The sequence below is a fragment of the Stegodyphus dumicola genome, chromosome 3, assembly GCF_044657685.1.
Source record: "Stegodyphus dumicola isolate Sdum_Otavi_A_Nest chromosome 3, ASM4465768v1".
NCBI classification, from domain to species: domain Eukaryota; kingdom Metazoa; phylum Arthropoda; class Arachnida; order Araneae; family Eresidae; genus Stegodyphus; species Stegodyphus dumicola.
In genome coordinates, this window is record NC_140770.1 from 148,453,262 (window position 1) to 148,474,335 (window position 21,074).

The following is a 21,074-nucleotide window of genomic DNA, read 5'->3' on the forward strand; positions in this document are numbered from 1 at the left end:
TCTTACTGTGTTCCATGGACAAGAGATGATAAGACACTGACTGCTGCAGGAATCAGGAAAGATAGAAAACCGTCACCTTTTTGAACAAAAAGACGTCTTTTCTTAAAAAGAGGTACTTTTTTGTCCGCTAGTTTTCTTAAAGTTCTTTTAAAAGGGGCGAGTCGATTTTTGACGCGTTTGGTATGGGTATGTTTCCTTTTAGAAGATTTAAAATACACTCACAAACTGATTTGATGAGATGATTCGGACACTTTTTCAGTACAGCTGCTTTTATTCGACTTTTTCCTAATAGTTTTAGATAATCCACATCCTTCAGATGAGACATTCTGATGACAAATGAGCTCTTTTTCTTGCACACTTTCTTTTATATAGGTAGCAAATGCAGCCGCTTTGGTTAAAGCACAGCAATTAAATCCTTTTGAATGAATCGAACATGTTAAAGAACTTTTCTTTTTTAAATTTTCTATCTTAGGACAGTCTAGATTTATGATGTCTCTACATAATAAATTTTCTAAAAATAATTTCTTTTCTAATCCTTTCACGTGTATGACAGAATAAATAGATGACAAATATTGCAAAATAATACGAAGATGAGTATAAGGTAAAACACCCTCACTCCAATTCACATGATGACGATTTCTTGTGACCCAAGCAAAACACTTTTGCTGAGATCGTGATAATGTTTTCCAAGGCTGAGGAGGTAAAAATGACCAGCAACTGTTGTTGTGTAGAGAATTTGTCTGATAGCGGTATAAAAACTAGGTGAACGATTTTCTGATTTATGGAAATTTTAATTTTATTTGATTCTGAATTATTTATTTTAAGGCTTTAATTTTGGGGAAAAACAGATGTTTCTGGGAACATTATTTAGTTTAAAAGAATATTATTTATTTTCTTTTATTTGCAAATTTTGTACAAGCTTTGATTCATTGTGAAAGAAGCAGGGAAAGGGAAGCAATTTTTTTGCCAAGTCATGATTTCGCGCGCTTTGTCCTTTAGAATGTTCTAGAAGAATTTTCATTGTGTAGTTGACCTTAAGAGAGGAAGTACGCGACAAAAAGGTCAAAGGTTGCTACTTGTCTTTCAATGTAAGTCATTCAGGTTTTTGGCGATTGAGGGTCCGGTTGTTGGCTAAGTGAAGAAGGGCGCGCATGCGCGATCACCCTTATTTCCGCATTCTGGAGTTGAAAACGAAAATTTTGCCAAAATTAAGGGGGCGATAAGTGAAGCCATAGTGGGAGCCCGCGTTTGTGAAGGAGACGAAGGAAATTCGAGTTGGATTCACTCACTTACGGGCTTGCTGGACTTTTGGACGTTACTCTTCAAAACCGGCTTGAAAGGGATAGACAAGATGTAATTCACGGCGAGAGATGTTTCCCGGCAGGGAACGGCAAATATGCTCCCAGGCCGCGTTTTGGGTTAAGAGGCGAGATTGAAGAGTTTTGAATATTTGCTGAAAGACTTAAGGACTTTACTCACTTACTCTTGGAAAGACTTTTTGGTGTGACACGTTTTTCGTGCGAGACTTGGAGAGACTTACTGACTGGCGTGTGGAACTTACTTTGGAAGTTACTCGTGAAGCTTGCTCTTGGGATGAGCAAGAACAGGCGAGCTGTAATTGCCTAGAAAAACGTTTCTGGCCGAAAGCTGCAAACATGCTCCCTTGCCGCGTTCTGGTAAAAAGGCGAAATTTGAACCAGTTACCTGCGTGTTGACTTAAGACTTTCAAGACCAAGCGGATAGCCGTCCTGGGCAGCAGTGCTCCTGTTTCTGTTTTACAGAGGTAAAATACGTCGTCATTATGAAAACCAGTTACCTGTTGACTTAAGACTTTCAAGATCAGGCGGATAGCCGTGCTGGGCAGCAGTGCTCCTGTTTCTGTTTTACAGAGGTAAAATAACGTCGTCATTAAGAAAACCAGTTACCTGCGTGTGTGTTTTCGCAAATAGTGCCTGGACAGGACGATGTCTTCTGAAACTTCCATTTTGTGACCGTAAAGATGAGCCCCGCCGAAGTCAACGATTATTAGGATACGAGTCCTTCACTTCGAGATGTCCACACAAGATAAGTTTTATTTTTTTTGTGTGTTTGAACTTTAAGTAAGTTTTTCAAAAACTTCCTTAGAATGTAAAAACAACGTCGAATCTTAAAATTAATTCTCAGGCTATCAATTGTTTCCCTTTCCCCTTTTAAATTACCAAGACAAACCGTAAGGGTTTTTTATATGAATTTAAATGAAAAAAAAAGTAAATGACAAATTGAAAAATTCCCCTTAGACTCTCTGATGAGGATAAGATTTTATTTTTTTTTGTGATGAAATTGAATAAACTGATATTTAATCTGGAAACCTATTACAGTATGTTTTCTTTATATATTTAATAAGTTTTTCCTATATATCTTGTATATGTTTTCTTATGTTACGATCCTCTCACGGCGCGGTCCCGGGATGCATTTTTCACAACGCAAATGCTTTACCGTTTTACCTATACGATCACTAAAAGTTTGGTAATTAGCAAATTCTTAAGAGTTTAGTTTCCTCCCTAAGAGGAAGTAGAAACCTTCTACGGCAAGTAGTTTCATATATAACATTGGTGCCGTGAAGGAAGCTTCATAACAGTTAAGCTATTTAACACTGTGATATCCTTCATGCACGGTGTAAAAAGCTAATTCTTTAACAATGTAACAATGAGGCATCCACTGAAAACCTTCGAAATCGATCACGATGGGAGAAGACATGTTAGCCATTCGACGTCTCAAACTGAAATGAACTATCGGGGCTGGTAGACATAGTATTTATCCCCAGGAAAGATGCCTGTACGAAGGCGAAGCGTTTCACTTGTTTCAGGTCGTAAATCAATCAACAAGTAGCTAAATGGAGTTGAAGTAGCATCCTGAAAAATTTCTTAAAAGGCCTTTACTTTTCCGGGGAACATTTGTCTAGATAAATGCATAGCTTGACTTTTATCTCTAGGATTTTTGTATAGGACAAGGTAATGGGAATTTAAATGAATATTTCTCATCTCCTTGCCTTGGTGAAAAAGATTTTGTGTTATAAAAACGACTGAAAGGTTTCGGTGATGACTTCCTTTTGTAAAAAGTTTGCTTAAGCGAGTATCACTTGCTAATTCAGACATTAAATCGTCTATGATAATTAAAGCATTTTGAAGAGTCTGCAGGTTAGATGGTAATCCTTCTTCAAAATTTACGTTTTTCATGGAATTAAAAAGAGGTTGATAACTTCCGTAGCAATAAATAATATTGGTCGGCATGGGATGGAACATTTTATGATCTATCAATTTCTTCACAAAAACCGTTTTACCCGAACAGGTAGGTCCGCTCAGAAGACAAGTAGAAGGATGTACGAACTTGGGCAGTTCCATTTTTGGAAATGACAGCATGTTAAGAAAACACTGACTTTTAAACGTTGTCGAAAATCCTTTTGCATAAGACATTTATTCATTTTGTTTAAATAAGTGTAGAAACAAGAAACACAAGAGACATTTTTACAAATTAAAACAACTTTATTTTTTAAAAATCATGTTTACACCATATCTTTTTTTGACAAATTGAAATATTTGGAAATCATGATTCTTCCCGTCTAAGGGTGATACAATGAGTTCCATACAGAGTCCTTGACAGCGTTTAATAATAAAATAAATACAATAATGTCCACATACATTAGAAGTTAAACTCTGAAGCGAAATCTTGTTCCAGCAAACATGACGATATTTCTTGACAAAGGATGTGATATCTTTTCCATATACTTTAGGCGGGAGTCCATAAGAGTAAAAAAATTCCAGAGTCTGTTTGTCTGCAATGTAGACAGCTAGCCAATGAGTTCCTTTTTCATCATGTTTATCAGTATTGAGCACCAGTGCACAGGGAAAACTTTGAATCGCAGGTATTTTATCACAAGGAAAAACACCCGCATAATATCTCAAAGAAATATGATCTCGAGATAAGATTTGATGAATCTGTGATGAATTCATCAGTTTCCAAAATCGTACAGAATATTTCGAGCTTAATTGATTTCTATCAAATTTTCAAATTCAGCGTATACTAATAACGATACAGTTTGCTGTAAGGGAGTCCCAAATTTTATTTCTAATCTTAAGTTGCTGTGTTGAACTAGATTTAAATGAGAGCCATCACAAAGGTCAGATGACAGGTCGAAGCGAAATAAGGAATATCCTTTTGAAAATTCTGATCTTGAAAGGTAAAGTCCTCTGTCGTCTGCATTCATAAATAAATTCTGATAAGCTCGTATGAAATGATTTTTGTCAAAATTAGGCTGAAGAGGATTATGAGGTACCGGTTGCCCGTCCACATAAACGCCGATAAAGTTCATATTATAATGCTTGAATTCAAAAGGAGACTTTTTATAGTTTCCGTTAAAGGCATCATTATCGACACATGCCACCACAATACGATTAGGCATTTGACCTATGAAAATATTGTCTTGAATAAAACTCATATTTTCCGTTGGAATGGAATAGGCTTTGCAGAGCACTCTATTAATGGGATATTTGGCTGTTGATTTTTCTAGGCTTTTGGCATGTCCTAGCACAACACCTGGACTGACTCTCACTTTGCGTACAAACAATGAAGCTTGTTCGAGTAAAACTTTAAATTCACCTTCGCCCAATAAACAAAATTCAGGTTTGCTGCGTATGAGTTTAATTTTCATATCCATCATATTCAGCAAAAGTCTTTCCTGATGAAACATATCCAAGTGCAATCGGCCAATCATATCGACCGAAGCACTCAGTTTAAACAATTCTGCCCGTTGGTTGAATCCTTCATTCGGCTGAGTGTCTTGAATATCAAAAACGTTCATACGTCCTGCTATATCTTTGAAAAACAATTCTGATGACAGTTGAGACGTTTTCGTATCATAATCATGATTCAATAATTTTTCTATCATGGCTCTGTAAGGATACGTGTTATTACTGGTGGAAACGAGTCTTTCATTTAAGCTAATATCCACTTGAGAAAACATAGAATGTAAAAAGAGATTGACAGGCCCCACTTTACTTTCAGCCGTGATTGGCTTGCCATCATTTTTTAAAATTTTCATTTTGACATAAAGTTGTGTCTGTGATAAGTCTAGGTAGTCGTTTCCGCTTCCAAAAACATTGAACTCGACAGGACTTCCTTCCGATACATTGGCTAATGGATGAAATTCAACCCACTTACCTTTTTCGATAACTGTTTGTGTGGGAGGTAACGAAAATAAATCCAATTCGGATTTTGCGCATTCCTGAGAATCTTTTAACAGAAAAGCCATTACGAGTCAAAAATATCACGTCGTTGCACCTTCCTGGCTTTAGACGAAATGAAGTGTTTGGGGATTTTGCGCTTCCTTTTAAACCTTCCGTGACCAATCATCTCATCTGCTTTCTGAACTGCTTTCCTCGCTAATGTTTTGCCAGCTTCTTTAGATCTGGTTTTGAGGGAGACTTTAAAATTTTCTCCCGACAATACGTCGTTTGCAATTTGTGTTCCAGTCCGCAAAGCTTCTTTTCCAACTGTTTTGGCTCCACTCATCAAAGAAGGCATAGCACTGCGAAACAGCTTTGCAAAAAATCCACCAATACCATAACCTTTCAGTAAAATGGTTCCTTGATAGTAAGGTAATCCATTTCCAGTTTGAGCTAAATAATAATCTTCAAATTTTTTCGTGCAACACGTATAAGGCACCCGCATGTTTGATGCTTCTAATCTTGCATACACAATCCAAATGAAATCAATTTGCAAATGAAGGCTTCTTTTATAGAATTTGTCGCAGACGAAAATGCAACACAAGAAATACTTTGCCTCTTTCGAATGGTACTAAATCTCCAGAGTGAAGTCTTATGTCAATATGTATAGTCTGAAAATGTTGACGGATAACTGGCAAGTAAATGGGCCGGGGGTAATGAGCATTTATGATGTCTCCGTCATTTCCTTCTACCGTGACAATTTTTAACAACGGAGCTTGTACATCTCCCACAATTTGAGGCTCTACGAGATCGCAATACACATACATGACAGGAAAAGATACTTACTTTGGGATCGGCTACAAAAGGACTTTGTTGCAATCCTTTGTAAACACCCGGCTCGAACCCTAGAAGCTCAGCTAATCCTTCGTGAAGAATGACTTTGCAGTTTTCGTCGGTCTTAATGGTCACTTTTTTCGTGACAGGATGATAACTGAATTCAATCTTATTTTTATGGGAAGGTATTTTCATGGCTTTTAATAAATCTGGTATCGTTTCATAACATCCTGGAGGCACTCTTCGTCCTTCCAATTTTCCATCACCCAAATCAAATCCAAATAAATTATTGTCTTTTCGGACGTTATACCATGTGTGAGGGTAAATAAAGTCCACAAGAGACAACTCCCACTGACTATTTAAATCCATCGGAGTAGGAAGCTGAGTGGTAAATTGTGATATTTTGTTGTCTGGAAAAAAGCGCATGGAGCTGTCACTGATCAGTGTGATAAAGAAAGACATGTTTCGTTCAAATGACAGATAAGCAGAATGTACAGGCCTTTTATATCCTTCTAACATCATCTACCCAAGCATTGAAGCTTTCGGGGTACCCCTGAAATTTCACAAAATATTCCACTTTCCCGCGACGTTTCCTCTTTTTTAAAACTTTTTTAACGGGATAATAACCAGAGTCCGAAACCTTTTGAAGTTCTTGTTTGTAAAAAGTTCCTTGTATAACTTCTCCTGCTAGATCTTTGAGTTTGTAGACAACTGGAATCCGTCGAATAATTTTATAGATTGTAAAAATTTCTCTTGTCTAGTTTTGTTCGTATCCTTTCTCAAAGACTATTTTTTCTCGGTTGATGCGTACCGTATCTCCAATCTTTAAATCTGAAGAAACAGGCACTTATGCTGGTTGCTGTCCGTACAATGTTTTCCAAATTCTTTCTTGATTTTGTAATGTAACCGATACAGGTTCTGTCTTAATACTACAATGCCATGTATGGTTATAACTGGATATCAATTTATCAATCACATCAATATACCTTCGTGTATTCATTTCGGTAAAGTATTTCCACATTTTCGTTTTCAGAGTTCGATTAAATCGTTCTACGACAGAAACTTTGGTTGCATTATGTGTCGTGAAAAAGTGAACATTTCTCTTTTTCAAAAAATTTTGAACGTGTTTATTGGTAAACTCTCTCCCCGCATCTGTTTGCAATGATTCGGGTGTACGTTCCGAAAATATCTTTTCGAAAGCAGATTGAATAGACGTAGATGTTTTATCTTTGAGACGGATAGCCCAAGCGTATTTGGAAAGGATATCTATACAGGTCAGCAAATATTTGTATCCGTCATTAAAAGAGGCCAGGGATTGCATATCCACTAAATCAGACTGAAATTGCTCGTTTAAGCCTCCTACGATGACTCTGTTCCTGGGAAACGTGTGCCTCAAAGGCTTGTGCAAAGTATAAGAATCCTTGGTTTGCAACCATTTCTGGATGTCTTTTGTTTTTACGCAACCTTTTAAAGCACGATGCAAAGCAGCAACACCCCCGAAACTTGCGGGGACCTATGGATCCCGATAGGTCTGAGACAGAGCTGTGTTCATTGCAACAGTTGTTATGATCTAAGCGTACACTGATATTCATTTATATATGTTTAACTAGAACAGGGAAATAATGCCAGAGTTTCTAATAAGTTGCCTATATAAAGATTTTAGAAAATAGGTCTAACACACGTACAAGAGAGAAAATGAATACTACATAACATCTCAAAGGTTGAAACAGTAATGAAACATTTTTAAGAACAACCATATTTATATTCTATAAAAATCAATAGGTTTGTATTCAATAGGTATTTTTAAAGTTTATGTAAGTAATCATTACAGACTAATTCTTTTAAATATGGTCTGAACCTGGAGACAGTCATGAGATCGTTGTAAAATAAAATAACATTTATTGAGCATCCTAATTATTTTACAAATATTCATAGTATTCCATACCTAAGACACCATTGGTAGTACAAAATGTGTTTATTACTTCATCGAGTACATGGTTTAAACACACAGATTTTAAAAAGTCCTTGGTAATGTAGTGAGCAGGTTTCACTAACATTAAATAGGGTTCTTCACCCCAAATGTTTCCATAAAATTGTCTGGCGATGTCAACAGCATTGAATCTCAGAGCAATGGCATTCACAGTTTCTGTTTTATGAACAAGTTCTTCACAGTCTTTCAGCTGGGGATATTTCAGTTCGTCTTGTTGATTAAGAAGTTCTTCAAGTGACGTCTTTAGAATGGTTTAAAGTCGCGCTCTTCCCATAGAAATGTCAAAAGATTGGGGCAGATTTTCCTCTCTGACAGGTTCGTCGGATACGCTTTCGTAGGCTTCACAAAAGTTCATGTTTTGATAAACGAGGTTGGTGACAATATCGCTGATACGGCTAAAGTTGGACATCAGTTCTTCCCACTGCGTCGTTGTAATACTGAGGCTACTTTTTTCATCTCCTTGAGCAGAAAGTTGTTTCAGAGTGAAGTGGGAATCTTTATACGTGACCACAAAATTCTTGGGCAATTCCAGATTTAGTGTCAGCAGGTATGGTTCCTCCACTGTCATGTTGGTTGCGAGAACATTCAAACACCACGGCTCAAAGTTCACTCCTCGTCTTGTCGGATAGTAAGCTTTACCATATTTACCATATTTATTATAGTAAGCTTTACCATATACTCTCGGATGTGCACAGTCACTTTTCCCTTGTAAATGCTGGGTCCCACAAAGACATTGTCTCCCATGTGAGTGAGCTCCTCTGGAATAGCCTCTTCGGTGAAGAGTCCTGTGCGCTGAAAAAAAAAATTAAATCAGTTAGTATATAATACATAAAAATGGGGACACATACAATATCAACTTTAATACATAAGCTTTTCGCAAATACGTACTTTTTTCTCGAAATGGGATGTTTCTTCTGCTTTTCTTTTGATACAAGAGCTAGCTGATTCATCGGGAACGTCTAGGGTGCGGTCTTCATGGTTCAACACTTTATCGTTCAAAGGCATAGGTTCTTTCTCAAATAGGTTTTCCATCTGAAAAAAAGTAAAGACAAATTAAGCACATATTGCAAATTCAACTATTTTTAAAGATTAAAAAATCTAAAAAATGGTATATTTCAACAAGTTACTCACCTCTCTGTGGTTTCGTGCCTGATCCATTCGAAGCAGTGAAGAATAATTGTCTAAGCAAAAGCAGGTACGTACACTCAGGGCGACAGGCAGGAAAGAAATGCGGAACGTTGCTCGGGATAACCTTATATCGGGTAGGAACTCTTTATTTCATCTGAACGGTGATTGGTTAAGAAACGGTGAGGTCATATTTCAAAGAACCTGATTGGTTCACAGAAAAGTATCCATACATCTTAGCGGAGGCATACAAAGGTGTGATACGGCAGACGCCATTTCGTAAAACAACATCTTTATACATGTCCCAACAAGAAATGGATGATGTCATTCCAAAAACGTGGTTCAAGAGTTCGTTGCCACAAAACCTAAAAATATATATTCGATGCCACACCATAAAAACGAAACTCAACACGATTACGTCATTCCATCCATCTACGTCACTTCCTGTTATCACGTGATCCAAGATGGCGCTGGTGTCGTCACTTCCGGGGAAATTGAAAATGGCGGAGGCCACGCCTCCTTTTCTGTGACGACACTTCCGTCGGCCGGTTACGGGCGCTTACTACTAGTAACAGACGAAATGACAGCGTCACGTACAAAGTAAGTAAAATGAACGTTTATATTATAAAAGGAATGCATCGAAACGTTTTCCTTTTTCTTTGTCTGTATTGTCTTATCTTTATATATTTGCAGATACATTGTGTAAAAATATTTGTTAAATGTAAAATTATTATAATAACTTAGAGAAATATCAAAACTGCTAAATGTTTTGGCGACACCCTGCTGCAGGTTCCGCGACCCCCATGGGGGTCGCGATACACAGTTTAAGAAACTCTGTTCCATAGTAAAGATGATAAATTTATTTTTATAATGTGGTAAATTTTTTTGTTTAATTCAATAAAATTAAGGCCGCTTTTATTGGAATCGAATTTTAGGGAATATATGCATTCAGGTTTTCAGTATTACAATAGGTAGTCTGGAGGATTACATAGGATTAGCAGGCTAGGAATAATGACATAATAAGTTTAAATGCATAGAATTTTTAAATGAATAAAAATAGAGTCCAAAATATTTCCTTAGAGATCAGAACTAAATTTACTTAAAGAATATTAATTACAAAATTCGTAGTTTAATTCCCACTATGCCTTTATCCTTCTTACAGGGACAAAATAAAATAGTGCAAGGTTAGGTATTCAAATATACTAGTTAACTTGCAATACAGATGATAGAAATCAATTCACTTACCGCAAAAGCATCTCATTTTGTACCACTTGCGTATAGAAGTTTTGCCGACCCCTAGACAGAAGAAAAGAAAGTATTATTCAGAAAACCGAAAGACAAATGGAAATAGCCGTAAAATCTTCCAACGATTTCTTCTGAAATTTTATAAGCTTTCAGAAAAATAGATGATAAATTTAGGTAAAAGTTAATGTAAGATGCAATCTGAAACGGGTGATAATTTAAGTTATTGGCCTCATTAATTTCGTTTCTTGCAGACACAAGTAATATTAAATCACAGCTGGCAACTTATAATTTCAGTCCCAAAACACAGTTCATCGCCTCTTCATATATGTAAAGAATCTTCGTAGTAAGCTATGGAAATTCCAAAGGTTTAGCGTGCATATCCCAGGGGTTCCGCAACTTCTCCAGGAAAATAAATGAAATAAATGTGGATGAAATTAAAGAATACGAAACAAAAAGTAGAATCAAAATGATGAGCTAAAATTATATTCTGAAAGGAAATTTACCAGGTTAAATCTCGTAGCTCCTCTAGGAGACTATGCATAGTCTCTAGGATGAGCGCCATTTATTTGCTTTATTTATACACACGCTGGCCAATTAATTAGAAACCAAAAATCAACATCTTATTGGACCACCTTTTGCACGGATAACTGCTATGATGCGTTTGGACATCGAGTCTACATGTTCCTGGAGTGCATTTACTTCTAGAGATTACCATGCATTGGCTATGCAGATTTTTAGATCTTGTAAATTAGATGGAAGAGGAGAGTGCTATCGGATGTGTCTTTCAACCATTGTATATCATGGCTGTTTCGAGGAACACCAGGGCACTACTTCCATGCCAGCAGAACATGCCTCATATCATGATACTCTCACCAGACCCTTGCACGATGCGAGTAAGGCAAGATGGCTTCATGGGGTCTCTCCAAATTCGACGTCTTCCATCAGTGCAAAGTAAGGTATAACATGATTCATACGGCCACATTACTCCTTTCCAGTCCTCAGGTGTCCAGCGACGTCGCTGCAAAAGAACTCTTGCGGGCAGATATGAGTAGTTTTCTCACAGGCACCCGACTATGTATTCCTATTCTCTGCGCAGGGTTAGAGCAGAAATCTGTTGAGAAGAGTCTTGGTTGACGATCTGTGTCAGTTGAAGCGCAGTAGGGTCCCTGTTCTGCCGTACAATTCGTCAGAGACGACGTCCTCATCCTCTTAAAAACATGCTCGAACCGCAGTTACGTCTTCTAGAGAAGGACTCTGTGGCTCTAATTCCAACTTTTGATAACCTTTGATATGGCTGCTTTAGAGAACTCAGCGAGATTTACTCACTCCAAAATCGAGGACCCTGCTAAACGGGCACCAACAACAAGCCCTTTTCCAAATGGTCCAATATCTGTCGTTTTTTCTCTTTTACTTCATTCATCGTGAAAAGCACTCTTACACCTTACTTATACTAGCAGTATAACCATACGTGTAACTCATGTCATAAAAAAAAATTGCATACTTCATCCCTAACACGCATTCAAATGAAAATCTCAGGGGTTTCTAATTTATTGGGTCAGTGTGTGCATTAAACTCAGCAACAGTAAAAATAGCTCACGCAAAAGGAAGAAAACTGGGATTCCGAAACTTTGCAGATAAGGTGCAGTGAGATCCGATGTACAAATGATCCAAATTTTGGTGCAACTGAGCATGACACCCATTCTGCAGTGGTACTGAAATAAGGAAATGGGCTCTATATAAACCGGCGCATAGAGGAAGATTCATAAGCGTGACTATCACATTCAGATTACAGGAGGACTTTAGCAAGCGAAGAATGCCAGGTTGTCGTATGAGAAGACTTTTCTCACAATTAAGCAAGTTTGAAACGGGCCTGATGATCGGCATGAAAACCGCAGACTTTTCGACATGTCGAGCTGCTTGCTAGGCTGATCTTTCGGAGTGTGCCGTCAGAAAATGTCGGAAGAAATGGGCACGAGATTGTACTCACGTGCGGAGAACGGGTTTGGAGTGACCAGGAAGACAACGAGGAGATATAGGATCGACGTATCGCGCGGTAAGTGCTCGTGGATCCCACAGTGACTCGTTCCACAATAAAATGAGCTTTACGGTGCCAGTTGTCCTACAAACCATTTCCTGACCCTTTACAGTATAAGGTATTTCTCCCACCTTCGAGTTGTAGTGGTCAGCATGCTCGACACGTATTCTAGAGGTTCGTGGTTCGAGTCCCGGCGAGGGCATTGCTCATTTTTCATCTCTCCTGCTTCGAAATAACTTAATGACTCTACAACAGAAGGAAGTCTATAGTCCAAGCGCCCTTTTCGTGTACTGTCTTTAACATTGGAACATCGACGACCCCGTTTATGGTGGTGCTAAGCCAGAGCGTCATGGAAAGCCACAAATTGGCAAAACACACTGTTTAGTGATGAATCCCAATTCGCTTTGGGAATAGCTGATAACCGCGTACTTGTGCGGAGGCAACCTGATAAACGGTACAATTTCACTCATGCTTCACACGACACACTGTCCGCAGAGCAGGTTTAATCGTCAGAAGGGTCGTAGCCTATCATATCTGGCTCACTCTAACTGCGGTGCGTGGAATCTTAAAGGGCCAGGTTTATGCTGATGTCATTCTTCGACCCCACATGGGACGTTTCCTAAATGGTCTTCCAGGGGCAATTTTCTAGCAAAATAATCCTCGTCGCATATAGCTCGAGTTGCTCATCATGTTCAGGCTCTTCCATAGCCGGACCTGCTCCCCCCGACTTGTACCATTTACCTGAGAGGACAGATGCCTCCATTTCAATTTACACATGATTTGAAGGTGACTGTTCAAGATTTGTAGGCCTATCTGCCTCAGGAATATATCAGATGTCTAATCAACTCAATGCTGGAACTTCGGCATGTATTGCAGCATGAAGAGGTCCGACATGCTTTTAATATTGGGCTGTATTTGTGTAATTGTACACACTCTATTTGTTTAATTGTCTTGATTGAGGGATCAAGTTAATCTCTCGTCTGTACCATTATGTATATTAAATTTAATTTCAATTCGATGCTCCCTTCCTAGTGCGCTATTTGAATGTTCTTGAGTGTACGAAAGAACGTGAAAAAAGCACGTTTTCGATTCCGTATGTTATTCACCTTCTTTATGCCTTCAAAAGTGAAACTGGCCCTTGGTACCACTGTTGCCAGTTGCGTGAGAATTTCTAGTCGAGGCTTTGTTTGATCATATTCGTCATTTTACTTGCAGTAGAATTACAATGGCTAAAATTGGCAGTTTTAAAACGTTCTTCATAAATAGGAACTACTAAACTAATTTTAAACGAACAAGGAAACACTAATTTTTTACTTAATTCCAGGGAATATTGGGCACATTTGTTTGCATAGTTATAATAAATATTTCTCCCAGAACTAGGACATTTTAATTTTTCATCATACGATTGAATAACTATGCTTTGTTATTGTGCAACAAAAGTGTTGTAAATGTGTTTAGCCAAGAACTGTGAAAAATATTATTTACTTACCAAATGAGGATTCAATGACTCTGAAGAACATATTTCTTACAAAGAAGTAATACCAACTGGCTCAGCTATGTTTGTAATATCTGTTATATACCTTCATTTGGTTTGTAACCTCGATAACAGAAATTCTAAAATAATTTGGTGTAAAATAATTTACTGCAGGCCTTTAATTAGAGAGTTCATTAACGTGTAATATTTTATGTTAATTAACCCATTATTTTACAATTTGATCTATACTATTACTTCTACTTTTCATTAGTTCTCATCAGGATTTAAATGAGTATATTTAAAAACAGAGTTTCTGAAATTCGCGTAACTAGTTTAAAACTGTGTTAAAGCTCTTCAGCCTTTTTCTTGTGGACTCTGCCATTCTAATTCATTCTACATCTCGATCGTTTTACAGTGAAATACATACGTCAAATGAGCTTTCGCTTTACTTCTATTGACAAAGGACGACATAAGCTATCTTTGCGTGCGAAACTCACAGACTCTGGGCAGTTCAGGAACTTTATAATCAGCTTTCATTAAAAGCAAATTATTATCTGCCTATACAAGTGCTAAAACAGAACACAGAAGACACTTAGAATCAAACAGTCGTCTACAACTACTATCAGTTGAACCCAAAATGAGAAAACACAAAACCTGAAACCACATTTGTATCATTAAACATTAGAATGTTATGTCTTAATTTAGGCCTACTGTGTACTATAGTGAACTCTAGTTAGAAAAATTAGGTTGATATTGTTTTGTTGAATTGAATAACAAAATTTGGAATAACTAATAATTAACGAATATGTATTTTAATTGAATTAACTACAATGATTAAAATGAAGAAACTATGTTTATTATATAAATCTTTTTAGCGCTGCTGTAACTAATAATCTGTTACTACGCAAATGATTTGATTTATTGAATTCTGAAGCAATTTTATGGTATAGAAAAGTTTTGGCAATCTTATGGTATTTAGTTGAAATTAAACTTATATATCATAGCAAATTTTAAAGTTCTAAACATAATTTTGTGGCAGGGATAATATGTGGATATTGTTTAGATATTTTTATTTTCTTTTCCTTTGCTATTTTTCTCTCTTCTGCCTTCTACATTACATTTATAAAGTTCTGCATCTCTGTGTCCACCTGAGCGCAGTAGGCCTGTTATGCTTAAGATGTTTCGTACTGTGGAGGAGGAATTCCTCTAGCAACTGCGGCATGACCAAGGGCTGGTAGGGATGCACAGGTTTCATTATTTAAACATATATTGCTGAACAAAGAAGGTCCTTGAAGTATAGAAGAACATAGAAAGCCTTTGAACATGGGCATAGAAGGCCCTTTGAATCCTGGAATTGGAATCCTGGGTTACTACAGGTTATATATAACACATATTGTGCCAGATATAATGAGAAATTTTTGCTGAATATATGAAAATACCAGAACAATAATTCACTAAAGGATGTGCATAACAGGGTAGAGGTGGTTACACTGATGATTAAACACTTATAAAACACAGAGTATTCCTAAATGAGCTCCATTTTAGAAACTGATTCTAAAAAGGACTCCGCCACGGTTGGGAACTGCTTCTTTAATCGAACAAACAAATAACAACAATAAACAAATAAATAAATAATAAAGGAGCTAAATTTTACTTGCTGTTGGAAAACAAGCATTGGAGAAAATTAGAGTTCAGAATATATAAAGTTATTCGATGTACATTGATGTACATGAAATTTTTATTATTACATTTAAGTTGCCATCAGTAGAAATGTTTATAACCACAAGAAATCTCGAGATGAAATTTCACTCAGATTATCAGTCAAAATTTAAAACATTCCACTTACCCATTTCGCCCATGAAGATTATTACGAATTTTGTATATCCTGCCATTTCTAAATTACGACATAAGTAAAAATTTTCTTTTTTAGCACCGTCACACCTTACCTATGTTTATGTGACGTCACTTTCACTTTCGAACAACTTCGCTATCGCATTTCATACTACACACATGCCATGTATCTGCTTATCCAGCTCTTCATAAATGTAAACGTAACGCTAGGGTACGAACTGCGCGAAATTTTGATCGAAGATCCTTCCCAACTCTTATCCAACACACGAACTGAATTCGAAGAAGATTGGGTGCTACAAAAAGTCATTTATCGCCATTAATGGGGCATTTTATTGAGACTGCAAGCCTCTTTTCGTTTATCAATATTGTAAAAAATTGAGCATACGAAACAAATATTAATTTAAAGTCTGGTGTGAGCTAAAGTAAAAATGAATTTCTTTATACTCATTTTAAAGTTTTATGATGCTTAAAAGATGAGCCAGATCTTTTTTATTCTCTGCAAGAATTAAAAACTTCGCAAGTTACAGAGATTTTAGTCTCTGATATATATCAGTTTTGAATAATAATATTGATAGATTAATAACATACACAAAACTAATATATAATCAACCTATCAAATATCGGATTTGTAGCGCACCTTAAATAAGTTTCTTTTCTGGATAAATATTAACAAATCTTCTTAGATAGCAGATTGGTTTTAACTTTCAAATTTACCATTTTAGGTAAACAGTTCTAATTTAATTTAAAAAATTCTCTTTATTAAATCTAAAAATTGGATTTCTTAAGTAGTTTTAAATTCACACTAATATTTTTGCAATATATTGCCGTAATTAAGCTTTCCATTTTTAGTCATTGAAGTTATTTTAATTTTCTTACAAAGTTCAGATTTTAATACTAGAAAAGTTTAAATATTTATTCTGTTTTCCAGTTACTCTACCTGATGTACTTTGCATACATTTAATTTTTAATACACATTTAATTAATAAATTGATAATTATGAGCGTCTGCAGAATTTTCATAATTAACAAAACAAAAAAAAATCGAATTCCCTAATATTCATATCTTGGAATTTTGAGTTCCCTTTTTATCCATTCCTTTTTCACATATTGTTGCGCTGTATTCAAGTTTTCATGTATGTAGAATTCATTATATTGTATTGTAGTTATGCCAATTTATATTTAAATGATAATTTTTACAAATTATTGCATCATAACTCTAGTTAAGAGAAAATATTTCTAACACCTTGGTAAAGCTTAATCTTCAGCATACAGCTTATTTTCTAACCTAGTTTCAGGCTGAATTATTCCTAACATTAATTATTTGTTAACAAAGATGGTTTCTAAATCACGCTAATAATATTTCTAACTGCTGTAATTTATAATACAACAAGGTTATGTGATTTATAATGGAATTCATTTATAATTTTTTCATCAGTATTGAAATTAATAGCAGATATTGATAATGTTACACATTTAGATTACAATGATTTAGATTCTGATTGCCTTCTTCGCTGATGCTTTTACGCTACATTCCTAATATTTCATAATGGCATACAGATTCGTTTAACTCATTCACCAAACATGTAAATCTCTAATTCAGCCCACTTTTGTTCTTACGTGTTCTGTATCTTTTATTTTCTTTAATATATTGTTCAGCCTAATTTCAAAAGTCTTATGATTAAGCGGAAGAGTAACTAAACATTGGTAGTTCGACCCGAGTTTCTAATCCCAGAGATCCCCCAGCTCTGTACTTATTTACTGTGCAAAAATGTATCGTAAAAATTTCAGTTCATGAAGCAAAATTATTTTTTAAATTTACTTTTTTTAAATATTGCAAAAATTTTCACCTTTATTTAGTGTTGCACGTGGTTGCGGCTGTATGTAACAACAAATTATGAGTATTGGAATTTGCCAGAGCTTTTAAGGATGAATTCATAACATGCCATAAGAGCCAATTTTAAGATAAAAAAACATTTAATCACATCACAATAGTAAAACTTCATTAGTACAGTTGACAGACTATCACGCTGGAGGAAAACGAGCGACCAACCACACCAACGACGAGACGTGACTGTGTGTCGTCGAAAATCTCCTTCGGTTACAGTTAGTGATAACGGCGCGCGGTTGGCGAGTACAACACAAGTTTACAGTACAACACAAGTTAAGTGTTGAATTAACGCCACACTACTCCCCCTCCAGTGGCAACGAATTAAAGGTACCGAGGGTTAAATCGGTCTCTACGTCCGGAACGTGTATGCTGAGGAGGACTTGTTTTCTGCGATCCAGGCACAGGAACTGACGTAGTAGTAGATGTTGGTGTAGACCCAATAGATGAAGGTGCCTTCGAAGGAGGTGGAACTGGTGTACCAGTCTCGACAGTTTGTGGTGCTAAGATAAAGCCTGGTTTGAGACGATCAAGGCTCACCACTGTCTCTTTGTCGCCGATTAGTATCCGATAGTTCTTGGATGTGCGACTTAGAACTAGGTGTGGGCCAGTATAGGTAGGCTCCAAGGACATTTTTGATGCATCACACCGTAAGAACACATGTGAGGATGTAGCGAGTTCTTTAGGAACAAACACAGGTCTTGAAGAATGTATGCTTGTGGGCTTAGGGTATAATGCAGCCATGGTTTCACGCAATTGTTTGAGGAATGCATGGGGCTGAACATTGGGTGAGTTTTTTGCGGGATTTATAAAATCTCCCGGTAAACGTAAATTGGTACCATAAACCATTTCAGCACTTGAAGAACCCAGGTCCTCTTTCATAGCCGTTCTGAGTCCTAACAACACAGTAGGAAGGACATCAACCCAGTGAATAGCAGTATGGCATCTAATGGCCTGTTTAAGAGAGCGATGGAACCTCTCGACAAGTCCATTGGAATTCGGGTGGTACGGTGATGTACGGAGCTTTTTAGTTCCCAAGAATTTTGTTAACGCAGTAAATAATTGAGATTCGAACTGCCGTCCTTGGTCTGTGGTAACGTACTCAGATACCCCAAACCGTGAAATCCATACAGAAAAAAAGGTTTTTGCCACAGTGTCGGCTGACATATCTACAATTGGGATAGCCTCTGGCCAACGTGTGTATCTGTCGACACACGTAAGAAGATATGTATAACCTAGTGATGAGGGTAAGGGTCACCAAATCGATATGTACGTGGCTAAAGCGAGCAGATGGTAACTCAAAGCGTTGACATGGAGTTCGAGTGTGCCTGTGAATTTTTGATTTTTAACAGTCTGCACATGCCTTCGCCCATGCAGCGATGTCCTTCTGCATACCAGGCCATACAAAACGCTGTTGAATTAACGTGCGAGAAGCACGGATGCCAGGATGGGATAAATTATGGAGGACGCTAAAAATACAATGCCAGAATTTCAGTGGAATGTATGGCTGCACCACATTACCTTGCACATCGCAGTACAGTGAAAGATCTGGTTCTAACTGCATAGGTACTAAATTAAGTCCATGAGAAGACTTGTCAGACAAAAGATGTTGCAATTCTGGGTCCTGTTTCTGACATTCGGCAATGGCGGAGAAATCTGTTGTTGATGGCAACTGAACCTCTTCAATTCTTGACAGAGCATCAGAAACTGTATTTTGAGGACCTTCTACATGCCTAAAATCGGTTGTAAACTGCGCTATGTAATCAAGATGACGCATTTGCCTGGGAGAAGCCTTTCAGGCTTTTGTCGAAAAGCGAAAATTAGCGGCTTGTGGTCGGTACAGATAGAAAACACACGACCTTCTACCATATGACGAAAATGTTTAACAGCCTCATACGCACTAAGAAGTTCGCGGTCGTACGTGCTGTATTTTGATTGCGCTGCAGAAAATTTTTTCGAGAAGAAAGCCAGAGGCTTCCATGCTCTGTCTACCAGTTGCTGCAAAACCGCACCCATGGCCGTATTAGACGCGTCAACCATTAATGCTAAAGGGTACTTAGAAGGATAGCTAAGAGCTGTTGCCGACACTAAGTCATTCTTACATTGTACAAAGGCTGTACGGGCAGCGTATTTCCAAACCATACCCCACTTTTCGAATTTTTGACGTCATGGACAAATCGACTAGTTTCGCCTGGATGGTAATTCTTGAGCATGCGCCGAAGGGCGAGAAGTAACATAAACAGAACTTGTGGCTTGCACTTGTGAACTATATGAAGTATATTGTCTGAAAGTGCATTCGTTTATGTAATGGCATAATTTTACTATTTCTGTAATAAGAAAGCTTCATTCAGATAAAATTTATTTTAATATTATTATTATCTGGTTATAGGATTATACGATATGCTGAATACTCTAGGTACTATCGTAATCTTCGCATAATCTTTCACATTGGAGTTTGCCTTATCATTGTAAAATATATTGTATTATAAAGATTAAATCAATCCAAATTACTGTTAGAGATGTGAATGTTCTAACTGAATTTTCTTTTTACAACTCATTATTTATTTCCGCTTGAAAACACATTCATATTTGACAAGTAATTATCTCCGCAGAAAAATTTTTGATTGTTTAAAAACTATATTTGTCAATAATGCAATAAAAACTCACTAATCTAGTGCTTCATAGATCAATATGACAACGAATTCAAAATGTTTTAAAAACAGTTCTTTAATCTTTGGTTTGTAGTAGATGCAACTAATGTCACAGAGAAAAAAATACTTCAATAAAAAAGTTCTCCATGTTGATTCAGTAGAAAAATTATTTCTATTTCAGTGAGAAAACCACTTTCAATGCTTATATAACAGAAAGATGTAACATAAGCATTTTAGAAGTTTTATGTAAAAAACGTAATAATTTACTTTCATTCCTTTTAAATCGGCATATTCGTTTCCAGTAGATAGCTAAAATTTTTGGCAAGTTAGAGACTTAACTTGAACACACAGTATTCTGACACTTAAAATATCAATTAATTGTTCTTTTTCATTTAGAGGATACATTGGAATTGAAAATACCAAAGGCAAAATGGGTCATAGATCCAACCTAATTCCTTATTTGGAAATTTTTCAAAAAATTTTCTGTCAGTTTTATCATATGTTGTTTTAAGCAAGAAATCTGTATTATTTTCTTTAGTAAATTATGAAGAACATGTTTCTGTCGTTTTTGTTCAATTCTCCTTGCCAAAGTATTAGCTTAACCTTTGATTTTGCCTTTTCTATATTTTCGCCTTTGAGTGAGTGGTGTGATTGCATTCTAATTGACTTAATTACCATGAATTGTCTTAGGGCATAAAATTTAACTATCTTGTAAAAATTCTATGTAATTGTATGCCAGTATTGAAGGAAACAATCAATCTGATAAGAAATGGCTGCGACATGT

The 21,074-nt window shown here is 36.6% G+C and overlaps 1 protein-coding gene across 4 annotated transcripts in view; it reads right to left on the reverse strand.

The window, feature by feature from the left end:
* The window catches only part of LOC146998121 (uncharacterized), a 96,922-nt gene extending 80,933 nt beyond the window's left edge, over positions 1-15,989 (reverse strand). For 2 of the 4 annotated variants that reach the window (XR_015040299.1, XR_015040298.1), the window contains exons 1-2: positions 15,751-15,989; positions 10,396-10,446 (exon numbers count right to left, since the gene is read on the reverse strand). Coding sequence is in view for 2 of the 4 variants with exons in the window: in XM_085813445.1 (XP_085669571.1) it covers positions 8,632-8,817; positions 8,914-9,057; positions 9,157-9,183 (357 nt within the window). In the remaining 2 variants the exon portion in view is untranslated. Of the gene's footprint in view, positions 1-7,930; positions 8,818-8,913; positions 9,058-9,156; positions 10,363-10,395; positions 10,447-15,750 lie in introns of those variants that run through there. The other 2 variants (XM_085813446.1, XM_085813445.1) reach the window with 2 other exon arrangements.
* Positions 15,990-21,074: the final 5,085 nt, after the last annotated feature.